Here is a 20,481-nt window from a genome sequence, read left to right on the forward strand (position 1 = left end):
TCACCGCCCGCGAGCCCTCCCACGAGAATATTTGTGTGGGCTAGGGTGGGTGGGTCTTCAACCCTATCCCGGGAACCCCGGGATTGACCTTTTATGACCTTTTCAATCCCAATACCCAGGATTGGGAGAAGAAAAAAAAAAAAAAGGCCCGGGAATGGCCTCCCTACCCATGACAAGAACACTAAAGTATGTATGGGTTTACAGGTAATGTGGTAAAAGGATATAGTTCAAATTTAAACAATAACCATAATAAATGGTGAATTAAAGAGGTTTCTACTCTGTCATTTTTGGACAATGTCCTGCCACCATGCACAAGGAGGAGGTAGGGATCCCCACATTACCTGACTGGACAGCCAGCTCACTACTTTCAATGCTTATATACCAAGCATTGATCTACTGAAACACCTACACAGCCTCATCATTCTTAAAAATCTACGGCAGTTCCTTATACAGCTATATCCTCATACAGCACTGCGCCAAACAGCCCCTCCCAGTGCACCAGATCCCGAGAGACTTTTTTTTTTTTTTTTGCCAAAAATGTGTCTTAAATGCAATGTAATGCAACTAGGAGGCACCAGGAGACTGAATCTGTATACAAAGTGCTACAATGCAGCAGCTGCATCTTTTTCCCAATACACATTCTGTTCCGTATACAGACTCAGTCTCACACACACAATATACAAGTGTAAGACATCAAATTAACCAGGTTTGTCCTAGTTGCACTGTGTTGCGATTAAGATGTATTTTCTGCAAAACAGCACACCCAACGGTAGCAGAGTTACACAGGACAGCACAAGCTGGTGTATTGAGGCTAGATGTATGAGGACACACACGTTTTTTTTTTAATTATTATTATTATACTGGTATGTACTTGTTCAGTTTGAACCATTTGCTTCTGTTTCACACATTTCATATACAAGTGAAGCTTTAAGAAACTTATGTCACAGTTTAAGGGGTGTATTCAATAACTGTCGGAAAGACGGCAGCTTCTGACAGAAATAGGTCAGAAGGGGTTCCGACCTATTCAATAGGGGCTGATTTTTTCTGACAAGTCGGGAATTCCCGACTTGTCGGAAAAAATGTGGATCAGCGGAATAGCCACCGATTCACGTGCTTCTGTCGGAAATGGGGCCAAATCCGACAGGTTTTGGCCCCCTCTCCGACAAACTCAATCCGACTTGAAAACAAGTCGGATTGAGGTGAGGAGACGAGCGGTGCTGCGGGCAGCTGAGATCGGCGGCCGGCGGGAGGAGCTGGCTGCGGGGGGAGGAGGCGCTGCAAGGAGAGAGGCGCCAGGCCTCTCTCCCTGCAGCACCTCCCCCCGCCACCGCAGACATGTCCCCCCGTAGCCAGCTCCTCCCGCCGGCCGCCGATCTCTGCTCCCCCCGCCGCCGTTAATCCCCCCGCCATCTGCACCCCTGGCCACTGCTGTCAGCGCATTCGCAGCTGCTGACAGTAGCAGCAGCACAGGACCCTGTGTACGGCCAAATCCGACAGTCGGATTTGGCCGTCCATTGAATAGGGGTTGTCTGATCCATTCCGACAACTGCATGTCGGAATGGATCCGACTCTTATTGAATATACCCCTAAGTAGTACTAACTTAGCTGCAGTGATTACAAGACTATTTATACTTACCATCACCTTCAATGACACGGTTGCAGTGAAAGCAAACATCTCCAAAGAGCTAGAAGAAGAGAGGAATATGAGATTATAACTAGACTACACAATTCGTGTTTCTGGTAATTAGCTTATGTTTTTAACTGCAGTTATGTAAGAGGAGTTATTAACTATATCATGATTACCAAGTAAAATGTGATTATGTCCGTAAATACATGATGTGGTGAGCAAAATCTAGAAGGGTCACTGCCTGTAAACAGCCTGATGTGATGTAATACATGGATAACCCTCATTTCAGTTGCTTTTAGCTCTACTGAATTCTGCATATCTCATTAAAGCATTCTGAGAGGTTGGAGCGTTTTACAGAACGAATGATAGCAAAATGGGTTAAAGGACATTTTGTGGAGGTCAGAAAAACAACTCCTCAGCAGGGGAACCTCTTCCCTTAGTATGTAAGCATTCTTCCCGGTTATTCTCCCCCTAGCACTAACATAACCCCAGTGCTCTGCGCCCCTTTGTCCCCTTATTCCACTTCAACGACGCTGACACGGTTTGCCCATAAGTTGGGTAACATTAAAGTTGGGTGCTGAACTGACTCCACTACAACTTGCTCCTTCAAGCAATAGTTATTGTCCTCCCTATCCCCTGATACTTGTACTGCCCTATCTGGGTAGTTATAGTAATGTTTTGTAATTACGATAGGTTAGAAGTTGTGTATTGTACTGAAGCTCCACTATTTTGTTATATTGCAATATTATTATGTTTACCCCCTTATATGGTGCTGAAGACACTTTATGGTGTATTACACAGAAAATAATAACAGCAATAACTAAATAACCTAAGGAACACAGTTACTGTACTGGGTAGGGCACAATTTGGAGTGGGAGAAATAATATAAACCCCCCCCACAAAAAAAACTAGGCAGTAAAAATAATTTGTAAGAGATGTAGGAATGGTAGGAATGACCTCTTCCGGAATGCCTTTTTCCCTTAGGATCCGGCGTTCAACCGCCATGCCGTCAAACGCAGCCTTGGAACAGACATGGTACTTGCTGAAGCAAGTCCCTTCTTAGCGGCAGAGGCCATGAGTCCTCTGTGAGCATCTCTTGAAGTTCCGGGTACCAAGTCCTTCTTGGCCAATCCGGAGCCACGAGTATAGTTCTTACTCCTCTACGTCTTATAATTCTCAATACCTTGGGTATGAGAAGCAGAGGAGGGAAGACATACACCGACTGGTACACCCACGGTGTTACCAGAACGTCCACAGCTATTGCCTGAGGGTGTTTTGACCTGGCGCAATACTTGTCCAGTTTTTTGTTCAGGCGGGACGCCATCATGTCCACCTTTGGTTTCCAACGGTTCACAATCATGTGGAAGACTTCCCGATGAAGTCCCCACTCTCCCGGGTGGAGGTTGTGCCTGCTGAGGAAGTCTGCTTCCCAGTTGTCCACTCCCGGAATGAACACTGCTGACAGTGCTATCACATGATTTTCCGCCCAGCGAAAAATCCTTGCAGTTTCTGCCATTGCCCTCCTGCTTCTTGTGCCGCCCTGTCTGTTTACGTGGGCGACTGCCGTGATGTTGTCCCACTGGATCAATACCGGCTGACCTTGAAGCAGAGGTCTTGCTAAGCTTAGAGCATTGTAAATTGCCCTTAGCTCCAGTATATTTATGTGGAGAAAAATCTCCAGACTTGATCACACTCCCTGGAAATTTTTTCCCTGTGTGACTGCTCCCCAGCCTCTCAGGCTGGCCTTCGTGGTCACCAGCATCCAATCCTGAATGCCGAATCTGCGGCCCTCTAGAAGATGAGCACTGTGTAACCACCACAGGAGAGACACCCTTGTCCTTGGAGATAGGGTTATCCGCTGATGCATCTGAAAATGCGATCCGGACCATTTGTCCAGCAGATCCCACTGAAAAGTTCTTGCGTGGAATCTGCCGAATGGAATCGCTTCGTAATAAGCCACCATTTTTCCCAGGACTCTTGTGCAATGATGCACTGACACTTTTCCTGGTTTTAGGAGGTTCCTGACTAGCTCGGATAACTCCCTGGCTTTCTCCTCCGGGAGAAACACCTTTTTCTGGACTGTGTCCAGAACCATCCCTAGGAACAGCAGACGTGTCGTCGGAAACGGCTGCGATTTTGGATATTTAGAATCCACCCGTGCTGTCGTAGAACTACTTGAGATAGTGCTACTCCGACTTCCAACTGTTCTCTGGACCTTGCCCTTATCAGGAGATCGTCCAAGTAAGGGATAATTAAGACGCCTTTTCTTTGAAGAAGAATCATCATTTCGGCCATTACTTTGGTAAAGACCCGGGGTGCCGTGGACAATCCAAACGGCAGCGTCTGAAACTGATAGTGACAGTTCCGTACCACGAACCTGAGGTACCCTTGGTGAGAAGGGCAATTTGGGACATGGAGGTAAGCATCCTTGATGTCCAGGGACACCATATAGTCCCCTTCTTCCTGGTTCGCTATCACTGCTCTGAGTGACTCCATCTTGATTTGAACCTTTGTATGTAAGTGTTCAAAGAGTTCCCATTTAGAATAGGTCTCACCGAGCCGTCTGGCTTCAGTACCACAATATAGTGTGGAATAATACCCCTTTCCTTGTTGTAGGAGGGGTACTTTGATTATCACCTGCTGGGAATACAGCTTGTGAATTGTTTCCAATACTGCCTCCCTGTCGGAGGAAGACGTTGGTAAAGCAGACATCAGGAGCCTGTGAGGGGGAGACGTCTCGAATCTCCCGTCTGTACCCCTGGGATACTACTTGTAGGATCCAGGGGTCCACTTGCGAGTGAGCCCACTACGCGCTGAAACTCTTGAGACGACCCCCCACCGCACTTGAGTCCGCTTGTACGGCCCCAGCGTCATGCTGAGGACTTGGCAGAAGCTGTGGAGGGCTTCTGTTCCTGGGAATGGGCTGCCTGCTGCAGTCTTCTTCCCTTTCCTCTATCCCTGGGCAGATATGACTGGCCTTTTGCCCGCTTGCCCTTAAGGGGACGAAAGGACTGAGGCTGAAAAGACGGTGTCTTTTTCTGCTGAGATGTGATTTGGGGTAAAAAAGGTGGATTTTCCAGCTGTTGCCGAGGCCACCAGGTCCGATGGGCCTACCCCAAATAACTCCTCCCCTTTATACGGCAATACTTCCATGTGCCGTTTGGAATCTGCATCACCTGACCACTGTCGTGTCCATAAACATCTTCTGGCAGATATGGACATCGCACTTACTCTTGATGCCAAAGTGCAAATATCCCTCTGTGCATCTCGCATATATAGAAATGCATCCTTTAAATGCTCTATAGTCAATAAAATACTGTCCCTGTCAAGGGTATCAATATTTTCAGTCAGGGAATCCGACCAAGCCACCCCAGCGCTGCACATCCAGGCTGAGGCGATCGCTGGTCGCAGTATAACACCAGTATGTGTGTATATACCTTTTTAGGATATTTTCCAGCCTCTCAGCTGGCTCCTTGAGGGCGGCCCTATCTGGAGACGGTACCGCCACTTGTTTTGATAAGCGTGTGAGCGCCTTATCCACCCTAAAGGGTGTTTCCCAACGCGCCCTAACTTCTGGCGGGAAAGGGTATACCGCCAATAATTTTCTATCGGGGGAAACCCACGCATCATCACACACTTCATTTAATTTATCTGATTCAGGAAAAACTACAGGTAGTTTTTTCACACCCCACATAATACCCTTCTTGTGGTACTTGTAGTATCAGAAATATGTAACACCTCCTTCATTGCCCTTAACATGTAACGTGTGGCCCTAAAGGAAAATACGTTTGTTTCTTCACCGTCGACACTGGAGTCAGTGTCTGTGTCGACCGACTGAGGTAAATGAGCGTTTTACAGCCCCTGACGGTGTTTGAGACGCCTGGACAGGTACTAATTTGTTTGCCGGCCGTCTCATGTCGTCAACCGACCTTGCAGCGTGTTGACATTATCACGTAATTCCTTAAATAAGCCATCCATTCCGGTGTCGACTCCCTAGAGAGTGACATCACCATTTCAGGCAATTGCTCCGCCTCCTCACCAACATCGTCCTCATACATGTCGACACACACGTACCGACACACAGCACACACACAGGGAATGCTCTGATAGAGGACAGGACCCCACTAGCCCTTTGGGGAGACAGAGGGAGAGTTTGCCAGCACACACCAAAAACGCTATAATTATACAGGGACAATCTTTATATAAGTGTTTTTCCCTTATAGCATTTTAATATATATATACATATCGCCAAATAAGTGCCCCCCCTCTCTGTTTTAACCCTGTTTCTGTAGTGCAGTGCAGGGGAGAGCCTGGGAGCCTTCCCACCAGCATTTCTGTGAGGGAAAATGGCGCTGTGTGCTGAGGAGAATAGGCCCCGCCCCCTTTTCGGCGGGCTTCTTCTCCCGTTTTTCTGAGACCTGGCAGGGGTTAAATACATCCATATAGCCCCCAGGGGCTATATGTGATGTATTTTTAGCCAGAATAAGGTACTATCATTGCTGCCCAGGGCGCCCCCCCCCAGCGCCCTGCACCCTCAGTGACCGCTGCTATGAAGTGTGCTGACAACAATGGCGCACAGCTGCAGTGCTGTGCGCTACCTTATGAAGACTGAAGAGTCTTCTGCCGCCGTTTCTGGACCTTCACTTTTCGGCATCTGCAAGGGGGGTCGGCGGCGCGGCTCCGGGACGAACCCCAGGGTGAGACCTGTGTTCCGACTCCCTCTGGAGCTAATGGTGTCCAGTAGCCTAAGAAGCCAATCCATCCTGCACGCAGGTGAGTTCACTTCTCTCCCCTAAGTCCCTCGTAGCAGTGAGCCTGTTGCCAGCAGGACTCACTGAAAATAAAAAAACCTAACAAACTTTTACTCTAAGCAGCTCTTTAGGAGAGCCACCTAGATTGCACCCTTCTCGGCCGGGCACAAAAATCTAACTGAGGCTTGGAGGAGGGTCATAGGGGGAGGAGCCAGTGCACACCATCTGATCCTAAAGCTTTTACTTTTGTGCCCTGTCTCCTGCGGAGCCGCTAATCCCCATGGTCCTGACGGAGTCCCCAGCATCCACTTAGGACGTCAGAGAAAAGTACATTTCTAAAACACCTAACAGAGCTGAGAGGTAATGTAATACATGTGAGGTTCAAAGAGACCCAACCATCCTAGACATGACCGACAAACAAAACCTAGGCAGCTTCCCTACCCACAGACATGTAACATGCATAACTGTGATCAGAGGAATCACACCGGAATGTTCCCCAAGATTATTGACAGGGAACCAGTTTTCAAAACTTCAAGCGCAAATGAATGGACTGCAAATTACAAGCAAACAAATTGGACATTTTCATGTGCATTAATAATTATTATACCGAAGTTACCTATAGCAATACCGGGGTAGTGTGGAGTGAAGCAAGTTGAAAACAGTAAATGGAAAAATGGTTAACAAGGGTATCAACTGTTTATAATGAAACACTTCCCATAAAGGCGCACACCCAAAGTGCGGTGAAGATTGGGGGTGAGATGCCAGGGACAACCATAGTCCCGGGAAGAAAGAGCACCAATTGGAGTTCAATAGTACAGAAATTGGTCTGGAGCCTCTTTATGAAATATCTTGATCTGAAGTCAAATGTCATCATTAAATTCTATTCTTCTCCAAAATGTTTCCAAATTGCATTCATCTGCCCTGTCACTCAGCATAACCCAGGGTTCATGAACTACAGAGGCAGCTTGCACTATGGTAACTGGCTTGCACTACACCTCCTCCTTAGAATATGTATGTACGGTATGTAAATTTCCACTGCATGCAGAATTCGCTGCATGTATGAATACAAGAAAATATATATATATTTCCATAAAGCATAAGAACAAAACTGCAAACAAACGTAGCATCATGAAAATTAATCTGAAATAGAGAAACGAGCAAAATACCCCCAGATTTACTCTTAACCACATCACAAAACTTTACTTATTATACAAAGCCATCCAAAACAATGGCGGCGCATTCATGCATGTACATCCCATGTCACTGACCTGGTTATAATGAGTCTCGCAGTAAGCCAGTCCTTTTCTCTCATAGTGGCGATGGCCAAGGAAAGGCTTCTCACATTTAGCACAAACAAAATGCTGAAATGAGATAACCACAATTTAGACATCAGGAACACTGAGTCCTAATACACACACAGGGATATAATGTATTTTCCTTTGTACCTCCACATGCCATTGCTTTCCCATAGCGTTAACCACACGACCTTCAATTGGCCTCCTGCAGGCTCCACAGATAGGAACCCCCATTTTATCATGGCAGGGTAAGCAGTACAGCTCTCCTTTCAGCTCACGGGCATCAGCTGTGAGCTCTTTTCTGCATAAACACAAAACAACCAGATAGAAATATACATGTGCTCAGTTTAGGCCAAGCAACCCCATCACATCCTGTCTAAATCTAATGAAACCACTGAAAGAGCTCTATATTACCTACCCCAAGATTTCTATTGACGCTATATTAGAACCAGCTACAGTGCATGTTTAATTGCTGCGATTATAAAGATATGAAACTTTATTTAAAAAATGTATCAATACAGGATTTTTACAGAGATAAATATTAGTACCCCATAGAGTCCACGCTGGTCTATATAATGCCTACAGAGTACCACACTGATGGATATATGTTGTTACTATATTAGTAATAATACTATCACCAGAGATCATTACTATGGATCAACCATAATCTCTCCATAAGGAAGCATACCCGCAGTTGGCACAGTTGAAGTGATCGGGGTGGTAAGGATCATTCTTAAATATCAGAGGTTGCTCATCAATAATGGCATGACACTTTTGGCAAATGTACTTTCCCAGTCCTCTGGCTTTTTCTCGATTGTGACAAGGACGACACAGGTGTCTAGAATGAGAAATCATTTCAGCTTTACAGTGAAGAAACAAGTAACATTATTATCCTGGATAAGACATATAAGCTACTTTAACTCTTCACAAATTATTGTGCTGAATTTTCTTGTCATCTTTGAAACCTCTTGCACTAACTAGAAGCGAACAAGACCCCCTCAAAAACAAGCTCCCCTCCACCCAATGCCAGACTACGTGAATGTGACAGCAAGTCAAAATAAAAAGGACATGCGTCCTGATAGTATACTGCACGTCACAGTTACAAGATTTCATATTAAAAACGGTTTATATTTTTAAAAATAAAAAGTTGATGTAGAATAATGCAGAAGGGCAGAGTGACACCAGTAATTTGCTCCTGGCCCAAATTGCCCACAAATCGTTTACAACAGGGGGGCCAAGCTGGTCCCCGATGACCCTTGACTGTTCATGCTTTCCAGACCACCTAACTGGTCCACAGTTGTGGTCATTAGCATACATTTTAAAAGATGTGGTGCATTCATTCCTGACACATTCTACAGATCCACCAGTGGTCTGGAAAACATGAACTGTTAGTGGTCCTTGAGGACAAGTTTGGTCACCCTTGGTTTACAACACACAGGTCTATAAATCACAGTCGTGGGTCTCTGAGAAAAGACAACAGTCACCCACCTCCCTGCGTTCTTCACAAAACCAATGTCTGCCAGGACATTCTGACAGATATCACAGCGAAAGCATTCAGGGTGCCAGCTATTATTCATTGCCTTGATAACACGGCCAATGATGAACTCGCCTACGGAAGGAAAAAAAAAATATATAGTTATCACATTGGCAATACAAATGATATATATTTGGAGGAACATAATGTGAAACCTCACCTGGTTATGAATACAAATCCAAAAAACAGTATCAGAAGTCTTTACGAGCTTTTCTTTTCTACTATTGATAAGAAAGCAGGTACACTTCCTGAAAGAATGTATTTGAATGTGAAGAATGCTCATGATGTATCTATTTGTGTGTGGACTGTGCTGTGCCTGGTGATGATCTCCACTGCTGCCTGCTCCGGCTGCTAAGCCACTGCTCAGGTCCTGCAGCCGTGTGGGTATGGGATACAATCAATTTCCAGATGTTGGAATCCCGGCGGTCAGGATACAGACGCGGGAATCCCAACAGCCGACAATACCGACTGCCGGAATCCCGTCGCTCAGGGACTATTCTCACTCGTGGGTGTCCACGACACCCATAGAGTGAGAATAGAAATTGTGGCGAGCGTGGTGAGTCACCGAGCCCACAGCATGGCAAGCCCGCAAGGGGACTCTTACCGCTTGCCCTGTTGCCGGCATTTTGGCTGGTAGGATGCCGCTGTCGGAAACTTGGCAGCTGGTATCCCACCTGCCAGGAAATAGTATGTATTCAGTGGGTACAGATAGTTATGGGTGACTACATAAGGCTATGAAGCCACCTGGTGGACCTCAGGAGACATCTTGGTCAACCCCTGATCTAGAGCAGCCAGTCGGAGGAAGTTGGCAACAGCAGGATAACAAGTATGCCTACCATTTTTTACTGGTATACGGTCAGTAGATCTACACTAAAAAGGTCTACAGTCAATAGGTTGACAACTAATGTTAGACATACATTAGGCCAATAGGGTCAAGAGGTCAACACAAATTTTTTTTTTTGTTCTTTTGCTTTTTTTTTCCCATTTTTTTTTCCATTTTTTTTTAAACTTTTCATTACTTTACCATCCACGTGGACTACGATTGGGAATAGTAACCTGTGCCGAGCGCAGTGGAGCGAGGCACCTTGCCCGAAGCATGGCGAACTATGCGAGCCATGCGAGGTGAGGTGGTACACTAATGGGGCTTGTTTGTGACAGAAAGGTGACAACACGCACACCAAAAAAAATTTCTCCAGACAAAAATAATATATATATATATATATATATATATATATATATATATATATATATATATATATATATATATATATATATATATATATATATATATATGGCGTCTACTATTGTCGATCTTTTGACCCTGTCAACCTAATGCATGTCTACCATTAGTGGTAGACCTATTGACTGCAGACCTTTTTAGTGTAGTTCTAATAATCCACACCCTTTTTTACCATACCATATCAATGGGCTATCATCACACAGGCTATCCAATCCGACATGTACAGATTACTCCGTTTACAAAATTACATTTTCCAGCTGCCACAGAAAGTTCACTGTATCACAGGAGAGAAAGACGAGAATTCTTACCACACTGATGGCAGCAAGGGGCGAAGAGCATTTGGAAATCATGTTCACAGTACTTCCTCCCCTCAAACTGAAAAATACAATCCAGTACAGTCAAACTACACGTGTACATATATGTTATCACATGTATAATTCTGGAACACTATACATAAATGTTACAGCGGTAAAATGGACTCAAGCTTAAATGAGTTAGAAAAAGAAGTTCACATGTAGCTGAGGGAACAGGAAAACACAGAGCTTTCCGCATATAGGGCCTTATGGGCAGATGTAACGTGCAGAAAGATTTAGATTTGGGTGTGGTGTGTTCAAACTGAACACTAGATGTAAAAATAAAGCAGGCAGTATTTACTCTGCACAGAAACAATATAACCCACCCAAATCTAACTCTCTCTGTACATGTTATATCTGCCCCACCTGCAGTGCAACATGGTTTTGCTCATAAGTGTGCTTTTTTGGTCTGCTAACAAACCTGAATAACCCATATTGTCCAGGCTTGAATGTGGAGATTGCACAACTCAGCTAATAAAGGGAACCAAATTCATTTTATTCTGGCCATGTGATCGCGCAACCAGCAATGGTAAATTTAGGGGTCAGGATGCCCCTATGCACAACATTATCAGCAGTACCCAATCATGTCACTATCCTCTTCATGTTGGGGCCTCCCAAATGCCAAAGCAACACCAACCTCAGAACCACCACCACCACAATTTAGTGACAATTGCCACCTCCTCTCTCACCAGTTACAAAATAATAATAAATATAAAAAAGTCATCATGACGGAAACAAAAAAAAGCATCACCTGGGCATCGGCCTAGGAGGGCTCTCATGCAAGTGATCATGCTGTGCCACCCTCCCAGCAAGTGTCACCCCATGGCATATACCTAGTCGGAAGTCTACCAATGACAACCAGATCAATTAGAAATCTGGTCACACCCTATGAAATGGACTAATCTGCTTTTTCTATTGTTTAAATGTAAGTGTCTAACCGTAACACCCACACGATAGTATACTCTTACACTGGGGGGGTGGGGGGGTGGGGGGGGGGACGACGATTCAATTGCACCTGCAGCTTCCGTCTAAAGTGTTGGCCAATATTCAATTATGTGTGACGCTGGGCGCAAGTTACTGAGCACCCATTACAAACTGTGCATGTCACCTCCAAATGCACTGGGTAAAGCACATAAAGCAACTAAACCCATGCAAACAACTGGGCGTGCAGTATTTGGGTGCCCAAAATCCTGACTTGTGTAGATTTCTGCTCGCCACCTCAGGGGGGCGCATGCAGAAATAATGGTGGACGGCTTTCACACCCAGCATCACAAACAATTGAATAGCACGACTAGAGCTGCGGCTGCAATAAAACAATTGAATTAATAAGTACATAATGTAAAGTGATGCAATCAGGGCCTGGCTATCTATAGTTTTCATATTACCTAGAATTAAATGTTAGCGAGAACAGGCCCAATATCATTTCTATACCATGGATACATTTTCAGTGTAAAAACAGCTTGATTTTCACAGTACATAATTAGCAAAGCTTTTACTTGCTACCTTAACTTAAAAAATAAAACAATTTACAGTGAATGTGAAATTCACGTTACACCTATACAGACGAACCTTCATACACGGTTGCTGAAGTCGCGTCAAACATACCTTTTTGGCGCGGCAGGTCCCACGCACCAAGCATCTCTTTTGTGCAAATGTGCATTTTAGTCGCAATGCAATACTACAAAAGCATTTCACGAAACTGCACTGATTAATTTGGAATGTGACACCTATATCTGTATATGAAGTACTATGATGCAGTAGCTGCGGCTTTTTCTCACACCAAGATCCATTCCTTGTATACAGATTCAGCTGCACACAGATATACAAGTGTTGCATAATAAATTAAGCAGTGCAGTCTGGGGCAGCAGTTTTGTTGCACAGAGTTGCGACAAAGATGCACATTAGCGCAAAAAGATGCTACACAGCCTGGCGCAATTCACTCTTGCCACATGTGTTGCGCTACATGGTGTACTGTGACTAGGTGTAGAAGGACACCTCTGTACAAACGAATGGCAAAGGTGTAATTCAATGTTTGTGAAATAACACACTGCACAGCAATGTGTTTAAAAACCAAAAATACACAAAAAGTTTGCTAAATATACTAAACACACGTTACTATGAGTCAACAATATACAAGTTTCAGCTAATCCTGCTCTTAAAAATGTAATTTCAATTATATTAGACAATTACCACTAGTGAAAAAAAGAAAAGCTCTAAACATCTGGCTTAAAACTGATTTAACCACCAGTTCAGTTACTCTAATATGCAAGTGCAGATATATGTATATTCTAGCGTGTAGCTGACAAAAGAACCTATAGCCTGCAGAGCATGCAGAATAATGCCCTGACTTTATCAGTGCACATTCTTTGGGAGACGCATCACTTCCTGTCACTGGCTTATGTGAGCAGAAGCAGGTGTGTGACACGAACACGGGAGGAAGTCATATATGTGTCATTTTAGCAAATAACATAGAAAACCAACACAAAAAGGCATGCTACAGGCTGAACAGAAAGATGAGGGGATGAGGAAGCACCTTACACAATTCAAGAGTCAGAGTTACAGAGGAAGAACACAGCTTGCAATAGAGCAGAACCCAGCTTTCCATGAGTGTCTTACATCATCAAGTGACATCTGTCTACAGATTTACCTTCATTACTAAATGAAAGTTGTCATGTAAGCGGTCTGGCCAGGTAGTCATATTTAGCAGCTACAGAATGTATATATGCATAATACATCCTAGTGCTGACATTTTATGGAAAATGGTAGAAAGGCTGCTTTAATTATTAAGGGAGACTGTTTAGTGCAAAGCACCTTTCTGATGAAACCTGTAGTACAGGTGGCAGTATAAACAGGTGCTGGAACCAAACGTTTACTTTCATTTATTGTGGTAAAAATGAGACCGAATCTGATTGCATGCTATGGGTCCCAGAATACTTTTTACAAACTGCCTGTGCACCACTTTTAATAATTAACATTGTATTTCCCCTTTTGTGTGAAACACTTGCAAACTAGCAACACTTAGATTTCAGGATTATCTTAAATGTTTTTAAATCAAAACTTAAAACTGGATACACACAACATAATCTGTCGTGTAACCACGGTACTTGCGACCACTGTGTAGTAAGTACACACAATTCATGAACAGTGTGGTTTCATCATCCCATCAGATGTGACAATGCAATGTATGATGTGCTATAGTTACATTAACCATGCAAACAATACTGTGTCATCATATGTTGGGTAATTCAGGGTGTATGCGGCCAATATATTAATAAACCAAACCAATCCGCTGCTGGCTCAGTGGACCGTTGCAGTGTGTACTCAGCTTTAATCATTGCATTTAATCAGTGCCATTGTCACCAATTTTGAAATGAAATGACGAAAGCTAGTATCCAGTCACTAAACAAGGCTGGAGTTCTTATATACCAAGCGTTCCTGTCTACTCACCCTATCCCAAACAGTCAGTCCGTTCCCAGCCACAGCAAGATCCAAAAATATATCAGCTATAAATCCACATTCTTGAAGAGGTCATTCAGAAACAGAAGGTCACGCACAATTCCCATGGCATATTTTCTTATATGTATAAACACTGTAGTTACCAACAGACACATAATGTAGAATAGTAGAGACACCATGCATTCTCCAGACAAAAAAAAACCTATTCTTAATTTGATGTTTCAACTCCTAACAGGATTTAATAAGGACTATATACTTGCATACTATTGGGGATATTAAATTAGATGCAGTTCCCCAGGGGGACTATCCAGTTAGCCCCAAAAGCCGGCAGTCATTGGGATTTTTTTTTTTACCTGCTCAAGGCAGGAGAAAAAAAATAATAAGATTTTAAACCTACCGGTAAATCTTTTTCTCGTAGTCCGTAGAGGATGCTGGGGACTCCGTAAGGACCATGGGGAGATAGACGGGCTCCGCAGGAGACATGGTCACTTTAAGAAAGACTTTAGGTCTGGGTGTGCACTGGCTCCTCCCTCTAGACTTCAGTTAGAGAAACTGTGCCCAGAGGAGACGCCGAATGAGCAAACCTTAGGTCCTCCTCAGCCAGGGTATCAAACTTATAGAACTTTGCAAAGGTGTTTGAACCCGACAAAGTAGCAGCTCGGCACAGTTGTAGTGCCGAGACCCCTCGGGCAGCCGCCCAAGACGAGCCCACTTTCCTAGTGGAATGGGCCTTGACCGATTTTGGTAACGGCAATCCAGCCGTAGAATGCGCCTGCTGAATCTTGTTACAGATCCAGTGAGCAATAGTCTGCTTCGAAGCAGGGGCACCAACCTTGTTGGCTGCATATAGGACAAACAGTGCTTCTGTTTTCCTGATTCTAGCCATTCTGGCCACATAAATTTTAAAAGCCCTGACTACATCAAGGGACTCGGAATCCTCCAAATCTCATGTAGCCACAGGCACCACAATAGGTTGGTTCATATGAAAAGATGACACCACCTCAGGCAAGAATTGAGGACGGGTCCGCAATTCCGCCCTATCCATATGGAAAACCAGATAGGGGCTTTTATGAAACAAAGCCGCCAATTCCGACACTCGCCTAGCCGAAGCCAAGGCTAATAACATGACCACCTTCCAAGTGAGATATTTTAACTCCACCGTTTGAAGTGGTTCAAACCAGTGCGACTTAAGGAAACTCAACACCACGTTAAGGTCCCAAGGCGCCACCGGAGGTATAAAAGGAGGCTGAATATGCAGCACTCCCTTCACAAAAGTCTGTACTTCTGGGAGAGAAACCAATTCTTTTTGAAAGAAAATGGATAAGGCCGAAATCTGAACCTTAATGGAGCATAATTTTAGGCCCAAATTCACTCCAGTCTGTTGGAAGTGAAGGAAACGGCCCAGATGGAATTCTTCCGTAGGAGCATTCCTGGCCTCACACCAAGAAACATATTTTCGCCATATCCGGTGATAATGTTTCGCGGTCACGTCTTTCCTAGCCTTTATCAGAGTAGGAATGACCTCATCCGGAATTCCCTTTTCCGCTAGGATCCGGCGTTCAACCTCCATTCCGTCAAACGCAGCCGCGGTAAGTCTTGGAACAGACATGGCCTTTGTTGTAACAGGTCCTGTCTTAGAGGAAGAGGCCACGGATCTTCTGTGAGCATTTCCAGCAGAACCGGATACCAGGTCCTTCGTGGCCAATCTGGAACAATGAGAATTGTTCTCACTCCTCTTTTTCTTATTATTCTCAACACCTTGGGTATGAGAGGAAGAGGAGGAAACACATAGACCAACTGGAACACCCACGGTGTCACTAGGGCGTCTACAGCTACCGCCTGAGGGTCTTTTGATTTGGCGCAATACCTCTGGAGCTTTTTGTTGAGGCGGGATGCCATCATGTCTATCTGGGGCAGTCCCCACTGACTTGCAATCTGTGCGAAGACTTCCCGATGAAGTCCCCACTCCCCTGGATGCAGGTCGTGTCTGCTGAGGAAGTCTGCTTCCCAGTTGTCCACTCCCGGAATGAACACTGCTGACAGTGCGCTTACATAATTTTCCGCCCAGCGAAGAATCCTGGTGGCTTCCGCCATTGCCACTCTGCTCCTTGTGCCGCCTTGGCGGTTTACATGAGCCACTGCGGTGATGTTGTCTGACTGGATAAGAACTGGTTGGTCGCGAAGTAAGTTCTCCGCTTGACGTAGGGCGTTGTATATGGCCCTCAGTTCCAGGATGTTGATGTGAAGACAAGTCTCTTGACTTGTCCAAAGTCCTTGGAAGTTTCTTCCCTGTGTGACTGCTCCCCACCCTCTGAGGCTCGTGTCCGTGGTCACCAGGATCCAATCCTGAATGCCGAACCTGCGGCCTTCCAAAAGGTGAGCACTCTGCAGCCACCACAGGAGAGATACCCTGGCCGTGGGGGACAGGGTGATCAGCTGATGAATTTGTATATGTGAACCGGACCACTTGTCCAATAGGTCCCATTGGAAAGTCCTTGCATGGAACCTGCCGAAGGGAATGGCTTCGTATGTTGCCACCATTTTTCCCAGGACTTGAGTGCAATGATGCACAGACACTTGTTTTAACTTCAATAGGTTCTTGACTAGAGTCATGAGTTCCTGAGCTTTTTCTATCGGAAGAAAAACCCTTTTCTTGTCTGTGTCCAGAATCATGCCCAAGAAGGTCAGACGAGTCGTAGGAACCAGCTGTGACTTCAGGATATTGAGAATCCAGCCGTGTTGCTGTAACACCTTCAATGAAAGTGACACACTGTTCAGTAACTTCTCTCGTGATCTCGCTTTTATGAGGAGATCGTCCTAGTATGGGATAATTGTGACACCCTGCTTGCGCAGGAGCACCATCATTTCCGCCATTACCTTGGTGAAAATCCTCGGGGCCGTGGAAAGCCCAAACGGCAACGTCTGAAATTGGTAATGACAATCCTGTACCACAAATCTCAGGTACGCCTGGTGAGATGGATAAATGGGGACATGAATGTATGCATCCTTTATGTCCAGAGATACCATAAAATCCCCCCTTCCAGGCTGGCGATGACCGCTCTGAGCGATTCCATCTTGAACTTGAACCGTTTTAAATATAGGTTCAGGGATTTTAAATTCAATATGGGTCTGACCGAACCGTCCGGTTTCGGAACTACAAACAGGGTTGAGTAGTATCCCTTCCCTCTCTGAAGCAGGGGAACTTCGACCACCACTTGTTGAAGACACAATTTGTGAATAGCATTTAACACTATCTCCCTTTCTAGGGGAGAAGTCGGTAGAGCCGATTTGAAAAACCGGCGAGGAGGCACCTCTTCGAATTCCAGCTTGTATCCCTGAGAAACAATTTCTATTGCCCAGGGATCCACCTGTGAGTGAACCCAGATGTGGCTGAAAAGTCGAAGACGTGCCCCCACTGGGGCGGACTCCCTCAGCGGAGCTCCAGCGTCATGCGGTGGATTTTGCAGAGGCCGGGGAGGACTTCTGTTCCTGAGAACTAGCTGTGCAGTGCAGCTTTTTACCTCTGCCCTTACCTCTGGCAAGAAAGGACGATCCACGTACTCTTTTGCTTTTATTTGAATGAAAGGACTGCATTTGATAATGTGGCGCTTTCTTAGGTTGTGAGGGAACATAAGGCAAAAAATTCGATTTACCTGCCGTAACTGTGGAGACCAGGTCCGAGAGCCCTTCCCCAAACAATTCCTCACCCTTGTAAGGTAAGACCTCCATATGTATTTTTGAGTCGACATCATCAGTCAACTGCCGGGTCCAGAGGACCCGTCTAGCAGAAATTGACAGTGTTTATTCTGCAACCCAGTAAACTAATGTCTCTTTGAGCATCTCTCATATATAAGACAGCATCCTTTATATGGCCTAGGGTCAATAAAATGGTATCCTTATCTAGGGTCTCAATTTCCGCTGATAAGGAATCTGTCCATGCTGCTACAGCGCTACAAACCCAGGCCGACGCAATTGCCGGTCTGAGTAATGTACCAGAATGTGTGTAAATGGATTTCAAGGTAACCTCCTGCTTGCGGTCAGCAGGATCCTTGAGGGTAGCCGTATCTTGGGATGGCAGCGCTATCTTTTTTGACAAGCGTGTCAGCGCTTTGTCCACCTTAGGGGAGGATTCCCACCGTATCCTGTCCGTTGGCGGGAAAGGATACGCCATAAGAATCCTTTTGGGAATCTGCAGTTTTTTGTCTGGATATTCCCACGCTTTTTCACATAATTCGTTCAACTCATGTGAGGAGGGAAAAGTTACCTCAGGCTTCTTTCCCTTATACATGTGTACCCTCGTGTCAGGGACAGGGGGTTCCTCTGTGATATGCAACACTTCTTTTATTGCAATAATCATATATCGAATACATTTAGCCACTTTTGGCTGTAACTTTGCATCATCGTAGTCGACACTGGAGTCCGAATCCGTGTCGGTATCTGTCTCTCCTATCTGGGATAGTGGGCGCTTCGGAGACCCTGAAGGTCCCGGCGACATAGGGACAGACATGGGTTCACTCCCTGACTGTTCCTTAGCTTCAGCTTTGTCTAATCTTTTATGCAATAAGTTCACACTAGCACTTAAAACATTCCACATATCCATCCAGTCAGGTGTCGGCACCGCCGACGGAGACCTCACATTCATACGCTCCCCCTCCTCCCTATGTGAGCCTTCTACCTCAGCATGTCGACACACGCGTACCGACACACCACACACACAGGGAACCTCTTATCTGAAGACAGTTTCCCCACCAGGCCCTTTGGAGAGACAGAGAGAGAGTATGCCAGCACACACCCCAGCGCTATATGACCCTGGAAAAAAAAACACTAAATGTTTATCCAGTAGCGCTGTTTATACTTTATATCCACCAAATTTGTGCCCCCCCCCCCCCCCCCCCCCCTCTTAAAACCCCTCTATCAGCGTGTATTAGCAGGGAAGAGTCCGGGGAGCTTCCTCTCAGCGATGTGCTGTGGACTAAAATGGCGCTGGTGAGTGCTGAGGGAGAAGCCCCGCCCCCTCGGCGGCAGGCTTCTGTCCTGCTCAAAATTCCTGAAAACTGGCGGGGGCTCTGTTAAATACATGTACAGTGCCCATCTGTACATGTATATACTTATTTTGCCAATGGAGAGGTTTTATTGCTGCCCAGGGCACCCCCCCTGCGCCCTGCACCCTTACAGTGACTGCGGTGTGTGAGTTGTATGGGAGCAATGGCGCACAGCTTTACTGCTGTGCGTTACCTCAGTGAAGATCATGAAGTCTTCTGCCGCCTCTGAAGTCTTCTTTTCTTCTCATACTCACCCGGCTTCTATCTTCCGGCTCTGCGAGGAGGACGGCGGCGCGGCTCTGGGACAGACGGCGAGGGTGAGACCTGCGTACCAATCCCTCTGGAGCTAATGGTGTCCAGTAGCCTAAGAAACAGAGCCTTGAAACTCACAGAAGTAGGTCTGTTTCTCTCTCCTCAGTCCCTCGATGCAGGGAGTCTGTTGCCAGCAGGCTCCCTGAAAATAAAAAACCTAACAAATATACTTTCTGACAGGAAGCTCAGGAGAGCTCCCTGTAGTGCACCCATCTCCTCTGGGCACAGTATAAAACTGAGGTCTAGAGGAAAGGCATAGAGGGAGGAGCCAGTGCACACCCAGACCTAAAGTCTTTCTTAAAGTGCCCATGTCTCCTGCGGAGCCCGTCTATCTCCCCATGGTCCTTACGGAGTCCCCAGCATCCTCTAGGACGTTAGAGAAATCACAAATAAATTACCAGTTTTTCGCTATCACGGCTGCGGAAAAACATGGGTCCGGGAACTTCTTCCGGACCCTATGTGTTTTCACCAAAAAACAGATCATTTTTGGACAAAAGAAAACAGGCTACAATTGAACTGCCCGATAATGATCATGGTGCAAAAATCGCGTTAAAAACACGTTTGTTTTTTTGCCCCCATATGGGTTTGTAAAAGGTTGGTCTTTCCCGGTCAAATTAAATGTTCTAGTGAACCTCTAAATAAAAAGGAATGAACACAACCTCTGCAGGGTAGAAACCTAAACATGACATTTCTGCAAATTTTATTGCGCAATTAATATTTGCCAAATTTAAGAGAGAAAAAAAAAAACATTCACTGTGGAGTCCATGGACCCTAAAGAAGAAAAACAAACACCCATCTCCTTCCTTCCTTCCTTCCTTTTCTCTTCCCCTCTCTCCATCCTTCCCTAGCCCATGCCCACTACCTCTTTTCT

The 20,481-nt window shown here is 45.4% G+C and overlaps 1 protein-coding gene across 5 annotated transcripts in view; it reads right to left on the reverse strand.

Annotated features, from left to right (window-relative positions):
* Nucleotides 1–20,481, reverse strand: part of LIMS1 (LIM zinc finger domain containing 1) — a 148,358-nt gene that overhangs the window by 17,400 nt on the left and 110,477 nt on the right. For all 5 annotated transcript variants that reach the window (XM_063953810.1, XM_063953808.1, XM_063953811.1 and 2 more), the window contains exons 3-8: nucleotides 10,756–10,822; nucleotides 9,162–9,282; nucleotides 8,362–8,511; nucleotides 7,824–7,974; nucleotides 7,647–7,739; nucleotides 1,637–1,685 (exon numbers count right to left, since the gene is read on the reverse strand). In XM_063953810.1, coding sequence (XP_063809880.1) covers nucleotides 1,637–1,685; nucleotides 7,647–7,739; nucleotides 7,824–7,974; nucleotides 8,362–8,511; nucleotides 9,162–9,282; nucleotides 10,756–10,822 — 631 coding nt within the window. The remainder of the gene's footprint in view (nucleotides 1–1,636; nucleotides 1,686–7,646; nucleotides 7,740–7,823; nucleotides 7,975–8,361; nucleotides 8,512–9,161; nucleotides 9,283–10,755; nucleotides 10,823–20,481) is intronic.

The sequence above is a fragment of the Pseudophryne corroboree genome, chromosome 2 (genome assembly GCF_028390025.1).
Source record: "Pseudophryne corroboree isolate aPseCor3 chromosome 2, aPseCor3.hap2, whole genome shotgun sequence".
In the NCBI taxonomy this organism is placed as follows: domain Eukaryota; kingdom Metazoa; phylum Chordata; class Amphibia; order Anura; family Myobatrachidae; genus Pseudophryne; species Pseudophryne corroboree.